At 39.4% G+C, this 16,589-nt stretch overlaps 1 protein-coding gene across 2 annotated transcripts in view; it reads right to left on the bottom strand.

Annotated features, from left to right (window-relative positions):
* ABCA5 (ATP binding cassette subfamily A member 5) overlaps positions 1-16,589 on the bottom strand; it is a 477,891-nt gene that overhangs the window by 394,482 nt on the left and 66,820 nt on the right. For both annotated transcript variants that reach the window (XM_053707235.1, XM_053707226.1), the window contains exon 4: positions 1,653-1,808. In XM_053707235.1, coding sequence (XP_053563210.1) covers positions 1,653-1,808 — 156 coding nt within the window. The remainder of the gene's footprint in view (positions 1-1,652; positions 1,809-16,589) is intronic.

Genomic DNA, 16,589 nt, shown 5'->3' with positions numbered 1-16,589 from the left:
TAAGGAAGTTTAATAGAGCTGCAACAACTAATCGTCATAATCGATAATAATCGATTATGAAAATAGTTGTCAACGAATCTCATAATCGATTAATCGATTAGTTGGTTTGCAATTAGTTGGTCTGTGCACAACACCAGCTGCTTCACTCCAATGACCTCCTGCATATGGTATTGTATTTTATGGTTATGTCCTTAGCCTAAAGGACATCTACAGACATCTACTTTTCCCTTTTCTCGGGACAGTATAAGTTTACAACCCTGATATAATAGTCATCATTTGGATTGTTTATATTAAATCAGGTGATTTGGAACTATGCTTTTCATGATATAGTACCAAGCTTGTTATTTACACCTACCCCCTAGATTGGTGGGAGTTATTTAAATTGATGTGCACTATTATCTGTATGCACAATTATTAGCATATTGCTTGTTATTGCTGATTATATGTACTGTATAAATAAATGTGTAAGGCTTTGTCCTGTTATTGATATACAGTCCTTAGCGCGTTTGATTTGTTTTTTTATATTTTTAATGTATTGTGATAATATGTACCAGATTCAACCTATATGTATATATCTGTTATTTTTAGAGCGGACTAGATATTTCTCCTAACCTTATAGCTGGTTATTTACCATTGCATATAGATATTCAATATATTTTTTATGTAAGAACGAAGTCAAGGGTTACTTTATTGAGAGGCCCCTTGCCAAGGTGAAAACCCCTTTGCATTGGTGAAGAGCTAACAAAGATAAATATCCCACTTTGGTGAAATTGGCAAAACCCTACTTATACATCTCAAGCACCTCAACACCATCTTAGTGCCTTTTCTCTGCTGCAGGAAATATAGCTGCAAACAGAGAACCAGCCTTAGCCAGAAGCATGTGGACATGTTGAGATTTTTTGCATTTCAATGCAAAGTTTCTGAAAGAGTGAATAACAGAATGTTATTAACAGTGATAGTCTCTTTCTAGTTCTACCTCTTTCCAAACAGTTTGTGGTTTTGTTTTGTTTAATTATAAAACTGTTCTCTGCTGCTTAAAAATTGGACAAACAGTTGTGTTAATGTAAAGTTTGAGTCTGAAGTTTATATTTGTAACACTCAGTATGTGGATTTTATTTAAAATATAGGAAACAATTATTGATTTTTTTTATCCGATTAGTCGATTAATCGAAAAAATAATCGGCCGATTAATTGATTATGAAAATAATCGTTAGTTGCAGCCCTAAAGTTTAATATGAAATCTTGCAAGATTTATGTGAAATCCCATGAGAGTAAAGTGTAACATCAGCGCTGATGAAACTGATTGGCTGTTTTTGTTTTTTTCCAACATGCAGCTGACTAGCTGAAGGATAAATGTTCACAGAGCGCTTACTATTTTAAGCGGAAGACATTTTGAAGTAAAATCAGGTGATATTTTCTTGCCAGCTTTTTACAATTACTCTTCATTACTTTCAAGTAATTAAGCATATGGGTATTATGTCCCTTTAATATCCACCTTTCAGGTACCCAAACTGCAACAAAATAAAATGGTCTATATAGAACTGCCACAAAAAAGCACAATTTTCAGAGTTAAATTAAAGGAAAAACAAGCAATAAGAACAACTAGCATATGACAAATATTTTCTCATTGTTCTCAAGTTTAGATCTCCTACCTCTAGAGCTTGTATACGACGTCGATATCGGTTTAGAGTCAGAATAAAAGGTAAGTTCGTAAGACATGGAATCTTTAAATATAATATAAGCACTGTTGAATGTATATGTTTCAGATTTTAGTTTCTCTTCATCCTCAAACTGTATGAAAGTAAAATCTGCAAATAAAAGAAAAAAATACCTATATGAAAAAAAGCAAACTGATTGCATAAAAACAGATTTAACTAAAAAGTAAAGACATTGGGGTAGATTTAACAAACAGTGGATGCTGCTTTCTACGCCCAAAGTTTCAGGCTCGCCTGAAACGTAAGTTAAGAAGCAGCGGTCATAACTTCTCCGCCACCTTTTAGCGAATCATGTCCGCCTGGCACTTGTTAAATCTACCCCATAGTAACTACAATATTTCTGTTGTCTTGCAATAAATTCATTAACATGTTAGGTAAATGTTTACAAATTTTGAATGCATTAACACCTAGTTTGCTGCAATTGTTTTTCAATACCAAACCCCCACCACCACCACTTGCCTTATTTTGAGGAGCCAATCTTGGCTTTTTACTGGAGTAAATACAGCAAGTCACAGTCATTTTGTGAGTTTAATTGGCTTTCAATTTCTTATCTGCTTAGGGGCCCGATTACATGTGGTGCACTATTTCGCGTTTTCACACGTGCACAAACAACCCAAGAAGTAAACTTTTAACATGTGCGGGTTAGCACACGTCATTGAAGTTGAAAGTAAAATGAACGTCGGGACTTAGGATATTGCGACCGCGCTAACTTTTTCTTCCCATAGACTTTAATGGAGAGCGCAAACTGGAAAAATTTTTTCCAATTTACTTCTATTATCAAATTTGCATCATACTCATGTTATTTTCTCTTGAAGAGATATCTAGATAGGTAGCGTGCACCCATCTGGAGCACTACATGACAGGAAATAAAATTTGAAAATAGAAGTAAATTGGAAAGTTATTTAAATTTTTATGTTCTGTCTGAATCATGAAAGAAGAATTTTGGGTTTTATGCCCCTTTAAATATATATCTCTAACCCAAAGGTAGTTATAGGGAAAGTCTAGTCCAAAATAAACTTTCATGATTCAGATAGGGTATGTCATTTTAAACAACTTTCCAATTTACTTTTATTACCAATTTTGCTTTGTTCTCTTGGTATTCTTAGTTGAAAGCTAAACCTAGGTAGGCTCATATGCTAATTTCTAAGCCCTTGAAGGCCGCCTCTTATCTGAATGCATTTGACAGTGTTTCACAGCTAGAGGGCATTAGTTTATGTGTTTCATATAAATTACATTGTGCTCATGCATGTGGAGTTATTTAAGAGTTAGCACTAATTGCCTAAAATACAAGTCTGTCAAAAGAACTGAAATAAGGGGGCAGTCTGCAGAGGCTTAGATACAAGGTAATCACAGAGGTGAAAAGTGTTTTCAAAATAACTGTGTTGGTTATGCAAAACTAGGGAATGGGTAATAAAGGGATTATCTATCTTTTAAAACAATAACAATTCTGGTGTAAACTGTCCCTTTAAGATAATTTCACATATAAGAACATGTTTTTATATATATATATATATATATATATATATATACAGGGAGTGCAGAATTATTAGGCAAGTTGTATTTTTGAGGATTAATTTTATTATTGAACAACAACCATGTTCTCAATGAACCCAAAAAACTAATTAATATCAAAGCTGAATAGTTTTGGAAGTAGTTTTTAGTTTGTTTTTAGTTATAGCTATTTTAGGGGGATATCTGTGTGTGCAGGTGACTATTACTGTGCATAATTATTAGGCAACTTAACAAAAAACAAATATATACCCATTTCAATTATTTATTTTTACCAGTGAAACCAATATAACATCTCAACATTCACAAATATACATTTCTGACATTCAAAATCAAAACAAAAACAAATCAGTGACCAATATAGCCACCTTTCTTTGCAAGGACACTCAAAAGCCTGCCATCCATGGATTCTGTCAGTGTTTTGATCTGTTCACCATCAACATTGCGTGCAGCAGCAACCACTGCCTCCCAGACACTGTTCAGAGAGGTGTACTGTTTTCCCTCCTTGTAAATCTCACATTTGATGATGGACCACAGGTTCTCAATGGGGTTCAGATCAGGTGAACAAGGAGGCCATGTCATTAGATTTTCTTCTTTTATACCCTTTCTTGCCAGCCACGCTGTGGAGTACTTGGACGCGTGTGATGGAGCATTGTCCTGCATGAAAATCATGTTTTTCTTGAAGGATGCAGACTTCTTCCTGTACCACTGCTTGAAGAAGGTGTCTTCCAGAAACTGGCAGTAGGACTGGGAGTTGAGCTTGACTCCATCCTCAACCCGAAAAGGCCCCACAAGCTCATCTTTGATGATACCAGCCCAAACCAGTACTCCACCTCCACCTTGCTGGCGTCTGAGTCGGACTGAAGCTCTCTGCCCTTTACCAATCCAGCCACGGGCCCATCGATCTGGCCCATCAAGACTCACTCTCATTTCATCAGTCCATAAAACCTTAGAAAAATCAGTCTTGAGATATTTCTTGGCCCAGTCTTGACGTTTCAGCTTGTGTGTCTTATTCAGTGGTGGTCGTCTTTCAGCCTTTCTTACCTTGGCCATGTCTCTGAGTATTGCACACCTTGTGCTTTTGGGCACTCCAGTGATGTTGCAGCTCTGAAATATGGCCAAACTGGTGGCAAGTGGCATCTTGGCAGCTGCACGCTTGACTTTTCTCAGTTCATGGGCAGTTCTTTTGCTCCTTGGTTTTTCCACACGCTTCTTGCGACCCTGTTGACTATTTTGAATGAAACGCTTGATTGTTCGATGATCACGCTTCAGAAGCTTTGCAATTTTAAGAGTGCTGCATCCCTCTGCAAGATATCTCACTATTTTTGACTTTTCTGAGCCTGTCAAGTCCTTCTTTTGACCCATTTTGCCAAAGGAAAGGAAGTTGCCTAATAATTATGCACACCTGATATAGGGTGTTGATGTCATTAGACCACACCCCTTCTCATTACAGAGATGCACATCACCTAATATGCTTAATTGGTAGTAGGCTTTCAAGCCTATACAGCTTGGAGTAAGACAACATGCATAAAGAGGATGATGTGGTCAAAATACTCATTTGCCTAATAATTCTGCACTCCCTGTATATATATATATATATATATATATATATATATAAAAATAATATAATATAGGTACATACTAATATATATATATATGAATATCTATTTAAAAATATATATATGAATATGTATTTATTGAGGAGTATAAAGATACTGCAAGATACTGCAATATCTTTATACTCCTCAATACCACACGAGGAGGGAATTAAAGCAGTCAGTTTCTTTCTACGAAAATTTACGGATTACACAGTGGATTTTCAACTTTTCATATTGAGGGTCACAAGATTTTTATTAACACACAACTTCTTTCAATTTGAAGGGGTATTCTATCTCCAAAGGTGTGGAACGGCAATGGGAGCTAAATTTGCCCCATCATACGCCAACCTATTTTTAGGTTGGTGGGAGCTCTTCCACATCTTTGGAGATAGGAACCAATACAAGCAAGACATACTCATGTACAGGAGATATATAGACGACCTCATATTTATATGGAGGGGGGTCATATGAAGACATACATTCCTTCATAAATTATCTCAATCAAAACCAGATTGGATTTAGCTTTGAATATGAGATCTAACCTACTGAGATTAATTATCTGGATTTGACCCTCATGGGTATGAGGGATGGTACTATAATGACCAAAACATACAGGAAACCGATTTCGGGTAATTCCCTCCTGCATGGGAAAAGTTGTTATCCAAAACACATACCAGCAGCAGTGGCAAAAGGGGAATTCCTTCGCTTGAAAAGAAACTGTAGTGACACAAGTGTTTTCAAAGAACAAGCTGATGCATTACAACAGAGGCTTATTGAAAGGGGTTACCATAAAATACTATAATCAAAGCTAAGAAACAATGCAATGAGAAACAGAGAACAGCACTCCTTAGGAGTGGAAATAAGTCACAAAAAGCATTTTCAGGAGTTACCAGTCACCAGTTATAGCTCTCAGTACCCACAGATAACACGGGTTATAAAGAAACATTTTCCAATTTTAGCGGCTGATGACAAATTAACTTCCTTAGTGAAACAGGGCATCAGATGTAGTTCAAGAAAGAGTCCTACATTGGGTACAATAATCTCTCCAACACTTCTGAAACAGGGTGAAACAAGTAACAGCACTTGGTTAAGGAGTACAGGGATGTATGGTTGTGGGCACAATAAATGCAAACCCTGTGAGTATCTAGACAGGACAAATGAATTCAGCTCATGTGTCACAGGAGAGGTTTTCCAAATGAAATCCCTAATGAACTGTATGTCCAAGAATGTTATCTACACAATCAGATGCACACAATGTAATATTCAGTATATTGGACTCACTTCCAGGGATATTAAGTCCAGGATGAGGGAACATCTCTCTACTCTTGGAAGAGGAAAATCCACGACCCCCCTCATAAGACATTTCTCAGAAACACATAATGGCAATCTCAATACAATGAAGTGGTGTGCCATTGAACAAGTTAGAATGTCTAAAAGAGGGGATGACATGGATAAACTTCTTGCCAAGAGAGAAATTTTTGGGATGTTTAGACTAAAGACCAGACATCCAGCAGGTTTAAACTCCAAGTATGATCTAATAAATTTCTGGGAATAAGACCATATACTTTAATATAGATGGATATTTAGGATTTATAAACCTAGTTTATTTTCCTAGCCAAATCTTCTCTCTTTTCTATCCTTTAGATACAGCATATTATAATACCACTGATAATATAAAGTTATGTTCCACCATTTAGTCAATTACTATATACTAACAGACTCTTTCTGTTGTCATTTTACAGGCTAATCAGGCATCATTGACATATGCAGTATATGGTACCCTGAACTAGAATTTTCTAGGTATATCAACAGCACTGTATTATAAGTGGTCTGTGTATGCTATGGGGAACATATGCCGTTGTCCGTATAAATACATATACTTACTTAAAAACAGAATTTAGGCTTACCTGATAAATTACTTTCTCCAACGGTGTGTCCGGTCCACGGCGTCATCCTTACTTGTGGGAAATATCTCTTCCCCAACAGGAAATGGCAAAGAGTCCCAGCAAAGCTGGCCATATAGTCCCTCCTAGGCTCCGCCCACCCCAGTCATTCGACCGACGGACAGGAGGAAAAATATAGGAGAAACCATATGGTACCGTGGTGACTGTAGTTAGAGAAAATAATTAATCAGACCTGATTAAAAAACCAGGGCGGGCCGTGGACCGGAAACACCGTTGGAGAAAGTAATTTATCAGGTAAGCATAAATTCTGTTTTCTCCAACATTGGTGTGTCCGGTCCACGGCGTCATCCTTACTTGTGGGAACCAATACCAAAGCTTTAGGACACGGATGAAGGGAGGGAGCAAATCAGGTTACCTAAACGGAAGGCACCACGGCTTGCAAAACCTTTCTCCCAAAAATAGCCTCCGAAGAAGCAAAAGTATCAAATTTGAAAAATTTGGCAAAAGTGTGCAGTGAAGACCAAGTCGCTGCCTTACATATCTGATCAACAGAAGCCTCGTTCTTGAAGGCCCATGTGGAAGCCACAGCCCTAGTGGAGTGAGCTGTGATTCTTTCAGGAGGCTGCCGTCCGGCAGTCTCATAAGCCAATCGGATGATGCTTTTAAGCCAAAAGGAAAGAGAGGTAGAAGTTGCTTTTTGACCTCTCCTTTTACCAGAATAGACGACAAACAGAGAAGATGTTTGTCTGAACTCTTTTGTAGCTTCTAAGTAGAATTTTAGAGCACGGACTACATCTAAATTGTGTAGCAAACGTTCCTTCTTTGAAACTGGTTTCGGACACAAAGAAGGTACAACTATCTCCTGGTTAATATTCTTGTTGGAAACAACCTTTGGAAGAAAACCAGGCTTAGTACGCAAAACAACCTTATCTGAATGGAACACCAGATAGGGCGGAGTACACTGCAGAGCAGATAACTCTGAAACTCTTCTAGCAGAAGAAATAGCAACCAAAAACAAAACTTTCCAAGATAATAACTTAATATCTATGGAATGTAGAGGTTCAAACGGAACCCCTTGAAGAACTGAAAGAACTAGATTTAGACTCCAGGGAGGAGTCAAAGGTCTGTAAACAGGCTTGATCCTAACCAGAGCCTGAACAAATGCTTGAACATCTGGCACAGCTGCCAGTCGTTTGTGTAGTAAGACAGATAAAGCAGAAATCTGTCCCTTTAGAGAACTCGCAGATAATCCTTTATCCAAACCTTCTTGCAGAAAGGAAAGAATCTTAGGAATTTTTATCTTATTCCATGGGAATCCCTTGGATTCACACCAACAGATATATCTTTTCCATATTTTATGGTAAATCTTTCTAGTTACCGGTTTTCTGGCCTGAACCAGAGTATCTATCACAGAATCTGAAAACCCACGCTTTGATAGAATCAAGCGTTCAATCTCCAAGCCGTCAGCTGGAGGGAGACCAGATTTGGATGTTCGAATGGACCCTGAACAAGAAGGTCCTGTCTCAAAGGTAGCTTCCATGGAGGAACCGATGACATATTCACCAGGTCTGCATACCAAGTCCTGCGTGGCCACGCAGGAGCTATCAAGATCACCGAGGCCCTCTCCTGTTTGATCCTGGCTACCAGCCTGGGAATGAGAGGAAACGGTGGAAACACATAAGCTAGGTTGAAGGTCCAAGGTGCTACTAGTGCATCCACTAGAGTCGCCTTGGGATCCCTGGATCTGGACCCGTAGCAAGGAACCTTGAAGTTCTGACGAGACGCCATCAGATCCATGTCTGGAATGCCCCATAATTGAGTCAACTGGGCAAAGATCTCCGGGTGGAGTTCCCACTCCCCCGGATGGAATGTCTGACGACTCAGATAATCCGCTTCCCAGTTTTCCACACCTGGGATGTGGATCGCAGATAGATGGCAGGAGTGATCCTCCGCCCATTGTATTATTTTGGTCACTTCTTTCATCGCTAGGGAACTCCTTGTTCCCCCCTGATGATTGATATACGCAACAGTCGTCATGTTGTCTGATTGGAATCTTATGAATCTGGCCTTTGCAAGCTGAGGCCAAGCCCTGAGAGCATTGAATATCGCTCTTAGTTCCAGAATGTTTATCGGGAGAAGAGACTCTTCCCGAGACCATAGTCCCTGAGCTTTCAGGGATTCCCAGACCGCGCCCCAGCCCACTAGACTGGCGTCGGTCGTGACAATGACCCACTCTGGTCTGCGGAAGCTCATTCCCTGGGATAGATGGTCCAGGGTCAGCCACCAACGGAGTGAATCTCTGGTCTTCTGATCTACTTGAATCACTGGAGACAAGTCTGTATAGTCCCCATTCCACTGTTTGAGCATGCACAGTTGTAATGGTCTTAGATGAATTCGTGCAAAAGGAACTATGTCCATTGCTGCAACCATCAACCCTACTACTTCCATGCACTGAGCTATGGAAGGACGTGGAACAGAGTGAAGAACTTGACAAGTGCTTAGAAGTTTTGACTTTCTGACATCTGTCAGAAAAATCCTCATTTCTAAGGAATCTATTATTGTTCCCAAGAAGGGAACTCTTGTTGACGGAGACAGAGAACTTTTTTCTATGTTCACCTTCCATCCGTGAGATCTGAGAAAGGCCAGAACGATGTCTGTATGAGCCTTTGCTTTTGAAAGGGACGACGCTTGTATTAGAATGTCGTCCAAGTACGGTACTACTGCAATGCCCCTCGGTCTTAGAACCGCTAGAAGGGACCCGAGTACCTTTGTGAAAATCCTTGGAGCAGTGGCTAACCCGAATGGGAGGGCCACAAACTGGTAATGTTTGTCCAGAAAGGCGAACCTTAGGAACTGATGATGTTCTTTGTGGATAGGAATATGTAGGTACGCATCCTTTAGATCCACGGTAGTCATAAATTGACCTTCCTGGATAGTGGGTAGAATCGTTCGAATGGTTTCCATTTTGAACGATGGTACCCTGAGAAATTTGTTTAGGATCTTTAAATCCAGAATTGGTCTGAAGGTTCCCTCTTTTTTGGGAACTACGAACAGATTTGAGTAAAATCCCATTCCTTGTTCCGTCATTGGAACAGGGTGTATCACTCCCATCTTTAACAGGTCTTCTACACAATGTAAGAACGCCTGTCTCTTTATTTGGTTTAAGGATAAGTGAGACATGTGGAACCTTCCCCTTGGGGGTAGTTCCCTGAATTCCAGAAGATAACCCTGAGAAACTATTTCTAGTGCCCAGGGATCCTGAACATCTCTTGCCCAAGCCTGAGCAAAGAGAGAGAGTCTGCCCCCTACTAGATCCGGTCCCGGATCGGGGGCTACTCCTTCATGCTGTTTTGTTAGCAGCAGCAGGCTTCTTGGCCTGCTTACCCTTGTTCCAGCCTTGCATAGGTTTCCAGGCTGGTTTGGGCTGTGAGGCATTACCCTCTTGCTTAGAGGATGCAGAATTAGAGGCCGGTCTGTTCCTGAAATTGCGAAAGGAACGAAAATTAGACTTATTCTTGGCCTTGAAAGGCCTATCTTGTGGAAGGGCGTGGTCCTTTCCCCCAGTGATGTCTGAGATAATCTCTTTCAATTCAGGCCCAAAGAGAGTTTTACCTTTGAAAGGGATGTTAAGCAATTTTGTCTTGGATGATACATCCGCTGACCAAGACTTTAGCCAAAGCGCTCTGCGCGCCACAATTGCAAACCCTGAATTTTTCGCCGCTAATCTAGCTAATTGCAAAGCGGCATCTAAAATAAAAGAGTTAGCCAACTTAAGTGCGTGAACTCTGTCCATAACCTCCTCATATGGAGTCTCTCTACTGAGCGACTTTTCTAGTTCCTCGAACCAGAACCACGCTGCTGTAGTGACAGGAACAATGCACGAAATGGGTTGTAGAAGGTAACCTTGCTGTACAAAAATCTTTTTAAGCAAACCTTCCAAATTTTTATCCATAGGATATTTGAAAGCACAACTATCCTCGATAGGAATAGTAGTTCGCTTGTTTAGAGTAGAAACTGCCCCCTCGACCTTAGGGACTGTCTGCCATAAGTCCTTTCTGGGGTCGACCATAGGAAATAATTTCTTAAATATAGGGGGGGGAACAAAAGGTATGCCGGGCTTCTCCCACTCCTTATTCACTATGTCCGCCACCCGCTTGGGTATAGGAAAAGCGTCGGGGTGCACCGGAACCTCTAGAAACTTGTCCATCTTGCATAATTTCTCTGGAATGACCAAGTTGTCACAATCATCCAGAGTAGATAACACCTCCTTAAGTAGTGAGCGGAGATTTTCTAATTTAAATTTAAATGTCACAACATCAGGTTCAGCTTGTTGAGAAATTTTTCCTGAATCTGAAATTTCCCCATCTGACAAAACCTCCCTCATGGCCACTTCAGATTGGTGTGAGGGTATGACAGAACAATTATCATCAGCGCCCTCCTGCTCTTCAGTGTTTAAAACAGAGCAATTGCGCTTTCTCTGATATGCAGGCATTTTGGATAAAATATTTGCTATGGAGTTATCCATTACAGCCGTCAATTGTTGCATGGTAATAAGCATTGGCGCGCTAGATGTACTAGGGGCCTCCTGCGTGGGCAAAACTGGTGTAGACACAGTAGGAGATGATGTAGTATCATGTCTACTCCCCTCATCTGAGGAATCATCTTGGGCAATTTCATTATCTGTGGCAGTACTGTCCTTACTTTGTTTGGACGCTATGGCACAATTATCACATTTTGAATGGGGAGACACATTGGCTTTCATACATATAGAACATAGCTTATCCGAAGGCACAGACATGTTAAACAGGCTTAAACTTGTCAATAAAGCACAAAAACCGTTTTAAAACAAAACCGTTACTGTCTCTTTAAATTTTAAACAGATCACACTTTATTACTGATTATGTGAAAAAGTATGAAGGAATTGTTCAAAATTTACCAAAATTTCACCACAGTGTCTTAAAGCATTAAAAGTATTGCATACCAATTTTCAGAGCTTTAACCCTTAAAATAACGGAACCGGAGCCGTTTACAAATTTAACCCCTATACAGTCCCAGCTACAGCCTTTGCTGTGATCTAACCAAGTCCAGAGGGGAATACGATACCAAATGACGCCTTCTAGAAACTTTTCCAACTACTTTCAGGTCCTCACACATGCATCTGCATGTCTTGCTCTCAAAAACAACTGCGCAGTAATGGCGCGAAAATGAGGCTCAGCCTACAACTGGGAAGGCCCTCCCTGACTGGAAAAGGTGTCTAACATAGTGCCTGACGTTAAAAAACGTTCCCCAAGTTTATAAGTGTGAATTATCAGCATAAACATGTATAAAATGTCCAAATAAAGCAATCGATTTAGCCCATAAAAGTGTCTACCAGTTTTATAGCCCATATTAAGCCCTTTGAAACTAAGAAAATGGCTTACCGGTCCCCATGAGGGGAAATGACAGCCTTCCAGCATTACACAGTCTTGTTAGAAATATGGCTAGTCATACCTTAAGCAGAAAAGTCTGCTAACTGTTTCCCCCAACTGAAGTTACTTCATCTCAACAGTCCTATGTGGAAACAGCAATCGATTTTAGTTACTGTCTGCTAAAATCATCTTCCTCTCACAAACAGAAATCTTCATCCTTTTCTGTTTCAGAGTAAATAGTACATACCAGCACTATTTTAAAATAACAAACTCTTGATAGTAGAATAAAAAAACTACATTTAAACACCACATACTCTTAACCATCTCCGTGGAGATGTTGCCTGTGCAACGGTAAAGAGAATGACTGGAGTGGGCGGAGCCTAGGAGGGACTATATGGCCAGCTTTGCTGGGACTCTTTGCCATTTCCTGTTGGGGAAGAGATATTTCCCACAAGTAAGGATGACGCCGTGGACCGGACACACCAATGTTGGAGAAACAGGGTTTAACATAGTTTAACTTAATATAACAACAATACCTCAAATACATATGCTTATGTCTAGCATATAACAATCTATGTATAGATTTCATAAATATAGGTAGTAGTTATATAATACACTATGTCTAGGTATAACTTGTTATTATTACAATCGGTGTCCAAGTTATTTGCTTTTTAGCATACTAATATTCAAGTTTAAATGTATGTGAGTAACTGCATGTGCTCTTGTTCTCCTAATATACATGTATGAAGGGCTTTTTTCTCCAAAGTCAACATAATATATTCATTCACTCAAAGGTGAACAATTTTTCTCTTTTTAAACGTGCACTAGTACACAGGTGGCACATGAGTATAGCGCAACTCCTCCTTTTAATTTTAGACCAATCGTGTAATAGTATAGTGTTTTAAAGGTAGTTGGGATGTGCACTAGGTAGGCTATGATTACGGGTCACACCCGAAACGCGTAAGCTGCTGTGCTGCGCTTCTCATGTTTTTGTATTGGTGGCTTGTTATTTTTAAGGATTACAAATAAAGTAAAAAGTTTTATTATATGGAATTTGCTGGAGCGTGTCACTTTCTACATTTGCTTATATATGTATATACACTGAGTCTGATGAAGGGGTGAGATCCTCGAAACGTCACAGCATTACTTTTGTATTGTTCACAATAAAGCACATTTAAAAAATTCCAAAGAGTGCATGCCTGTCATGGATTATTCATAATTTTCTGCCTGCACCCTGGTTGCTGGACTTGATGGTGAGAGTGCGCCCTGTTGGACTGTATATACATACATATATACACATATAAAATAAATACACATGTATACACATATGTATATATATATATATATATATAATTTACAAGGCAAGAATTTGTAACTATATATATATATATATATATATTTATATATACATACATAAACATGTATATATGTATGTATATAAACATGTAAATACGTATGTGTGTATGTATACATTAAAAAAATCTAAATACATAGAAAAAAATATATATATATTTATATATATATTGTTTACAGTACCTATAATCATGTTTAATAATTATTTTATTTTAATATTTTATATTTCATATTTCCATAACACGCCTTAAAGGGACAGTAAAGTCATAATCAGACATTCATGATTTAGACAGAGCATACAATTTTAAACAACTTTCCAATTTACTCCTATTATTTAATTTGCTTCCTTCTCTTGTTATCCTTTGCTGAAAGGTTTATCTAGAAAAGCTCAGGAGAAGCAAAGAACCTAGATTCTATTTATAGGAATAGATTTATAGGTTTAGGTATATACAAATATTTATAGAAATATAAGATATTTATAGAAATATACATTTACAATAAAAATAACATATTCCTGTAGGTAAAGAACATTTGAATGTTGAATATTTACAGTAAATAAAAACATTAAATATTATTATGGAATTATTATTTAAACACACACACACACATATATATATATATATATATATGTATATATATACATACAGAGAGAAATGCACTCACAGGAACGAACATCCAGCTCAATACCATTGTTAGCCTGTTCTATGGCGATTTACCACCTGGGTGCAACTTCTTTTAGCCCAGCAATGCTTTTCACAGAGTAAAACTTTCCTGTAGTATATCAGTCTGATCCCGCCTATTACGGTCAGTCCAGCACCGAAATACCAGGCAATTCTTCTCTGAACAAGGAACACAGCAACCCCAGACGATCGTTTCGGCCTTCATTGGGCCTCGTCAGTGAGGTGTAGCCACATTCCTCTAAGCACACTGAGCAAGGAGTCCACGTCTGGTTGCCCCTTTTTCCCTTAGGGAGACTAAATACATACAGAGAGAAATGCACTCACAGGAACGAACATCCAGCTCAATACCATTGTTAGCCTGTTCTATGGCGATTTACCACCTGGGTGCAACTTCTTTTAGCCCAGCAATGCTTTTCACAGAGTAAAACTTTCCTGTAGTATATCAGTCTGATCCCGCCTATTACGGTCAGTCCAGCACCGAAATACCAGGCAATTCTTCTCTGAACAAGGAACACAGCAACCCCAGACGATCGTTTCGGCCTTCATTGGGCCTCGTCAGTGAGCCACACAGGCTACCACCTGGGTGCAACTTCTTTTAGCCCAGCAATGCTTTTCACAGAGTAAAACTTTCCTGTAGTATATCAGTCTGATCCCGCCTATTACGGTCAGTCCAGCACCGAAATACCAGGCAATTCTTCTCTGAACAAGGAACACAGCAACCCCAGACGATCGTTTCGGCCTTCATTGGGCCTCGTCAGTGAGATGTAGCCACATTCCTCTAAGCACACTGAGCAAGGAGTCCACGTCTGGTTGCCCCTTTTTCCCTTAGGGAGACTAAATACATACAGAGAGAAATGCACTCACAGGAACGAACATCCAGCTCAATACCATTGTTAGCCTGTTCTATGGCGATTTACCACCTGGGTGCAACTTCTTTTAGCCCAGCAATGCTTTTCACAGAGTAAAACTTTCCTGTAGTATATCAGTCTGATCCCGCCTATTACGGTCAGTCCAGCACCGAAATACCAGGCAATTCTTCGCTAACAATGGTATTGAGTCAGTTGTTCGTTCCTGTGAGTGCACTTCTCTCTGTATGTATTTAGTCTCCCTATGGGAAAAAGGGGCAACCAGACGTGGACTCCTTGCTCAGTGTGCTTAGAGGAATATAGCTACACCTCACTGACGAGGCCCAATGAAGGCCAAAACGATCGTCTGGGGTTGCTGTGTTCCTTGTTCAGAGAGGAATTCCCTGGTATTTCGGCGCTGGACTGACCGTAATAGGCGGGATCAGACTGATATACTACAGGAAATTTCTTCTCTGTGAAAAGCATTACTGGGCTAAAAAGTTGCACCCAGGTGGTAAATCGCCATAGAACAGGCTAACAATGGTATTGAGTCAGTTGTTCGTTCCTGTGAGTGCACTTCTCTCTGTATGTATTTAGTCTCCCTATGGGAAAAAGGGGCAACCAGACGTGGACACCTTGCTCAATGTGCTTAGAGGAATATAGCTACACCTCACTGACGAGGCCCAATGAAGGCCGAAACGATCGTCTGGGGTTGCTGTGTTCCTTGTTCAGAGAGGAATTGCCTGGTATTTCGGCGCTGGACTGACCGTAATAGGCGGGATCAGACTGATATACTACAGGAAATTTCTTCTCTGTGAAAAGCATTACTGGGCTAAAAAGCTGCACCCAGGTGGTAAATCGCCATAGAACAGGCTAACAATGGTATTGAGTCAGTTGTTCGTTCCTGTGAGTGCACTTCTCTCTGTATGTATTTAGTCTCCCTATGGGAAAAAGGGGCAACCAGACGTGGACTCCTTGCTCAGTGTACTTAGAGGAATATAGCTACACCTCACTGACGAGGCCCAATGAAGGCCGAAACGATCGTCTGGGGTTGCTGTGTTCCTTGTTAAGAGAGGAATTGCCTGGTATTTCGGCGCTGGACTGACCGTAATAGGCGAAATCAGACTGATATACTACAGGAAATTTCTTCTCTGTGAAAAGCATTACTGGGCTAAAAAGCTGCACCCAGGTGGTAAATCGCCATAGAACAGGCTAACAATGGTATTGAGTCAGTTGTTCGTTCCTGTGAGTGCACTTCTCTCTGTATATATATATATATATATATATATATATATATATATATATATATATATATATATATATATATATATATATATATTATAGCCCTTTCCTTTGCATTCAAGTACATGGCCATATACCATATACTTTTAAACCCTTAAAATATTTTTATGAATAATTTTTACAAGATAATGTTTATATGAGTATACAGTACTGTAAATTTTAAAAGTATTTATGTTGTGCTTGGTGCAACTTTTAACTCACTACCCTTTATGCAAGGTTTTCAGTCATGCTAAACTGATGAGAATAAAATGCAATTGTGCTTACTTTCAACTTGT

Source organism: Bombina bombina, chromosome 1 (assembly GCF_027579735.1).
Source record: "Bombina bombina isolate aBomBom1 chromosome 1, aBomBom1.pri, whole genome shotgun sequence".
Lineage (NCBI taxonomy): Eukaryota > Metazoa > Chordata > Amphibia > Anura > Bombinatoridae > Bombina > Bombina bombina.
The sequence above is the reverse complement of the archived record's forward strand: the minus strand, read 5'-3'. Positions and strand labels throughout refer to the sequence as shown.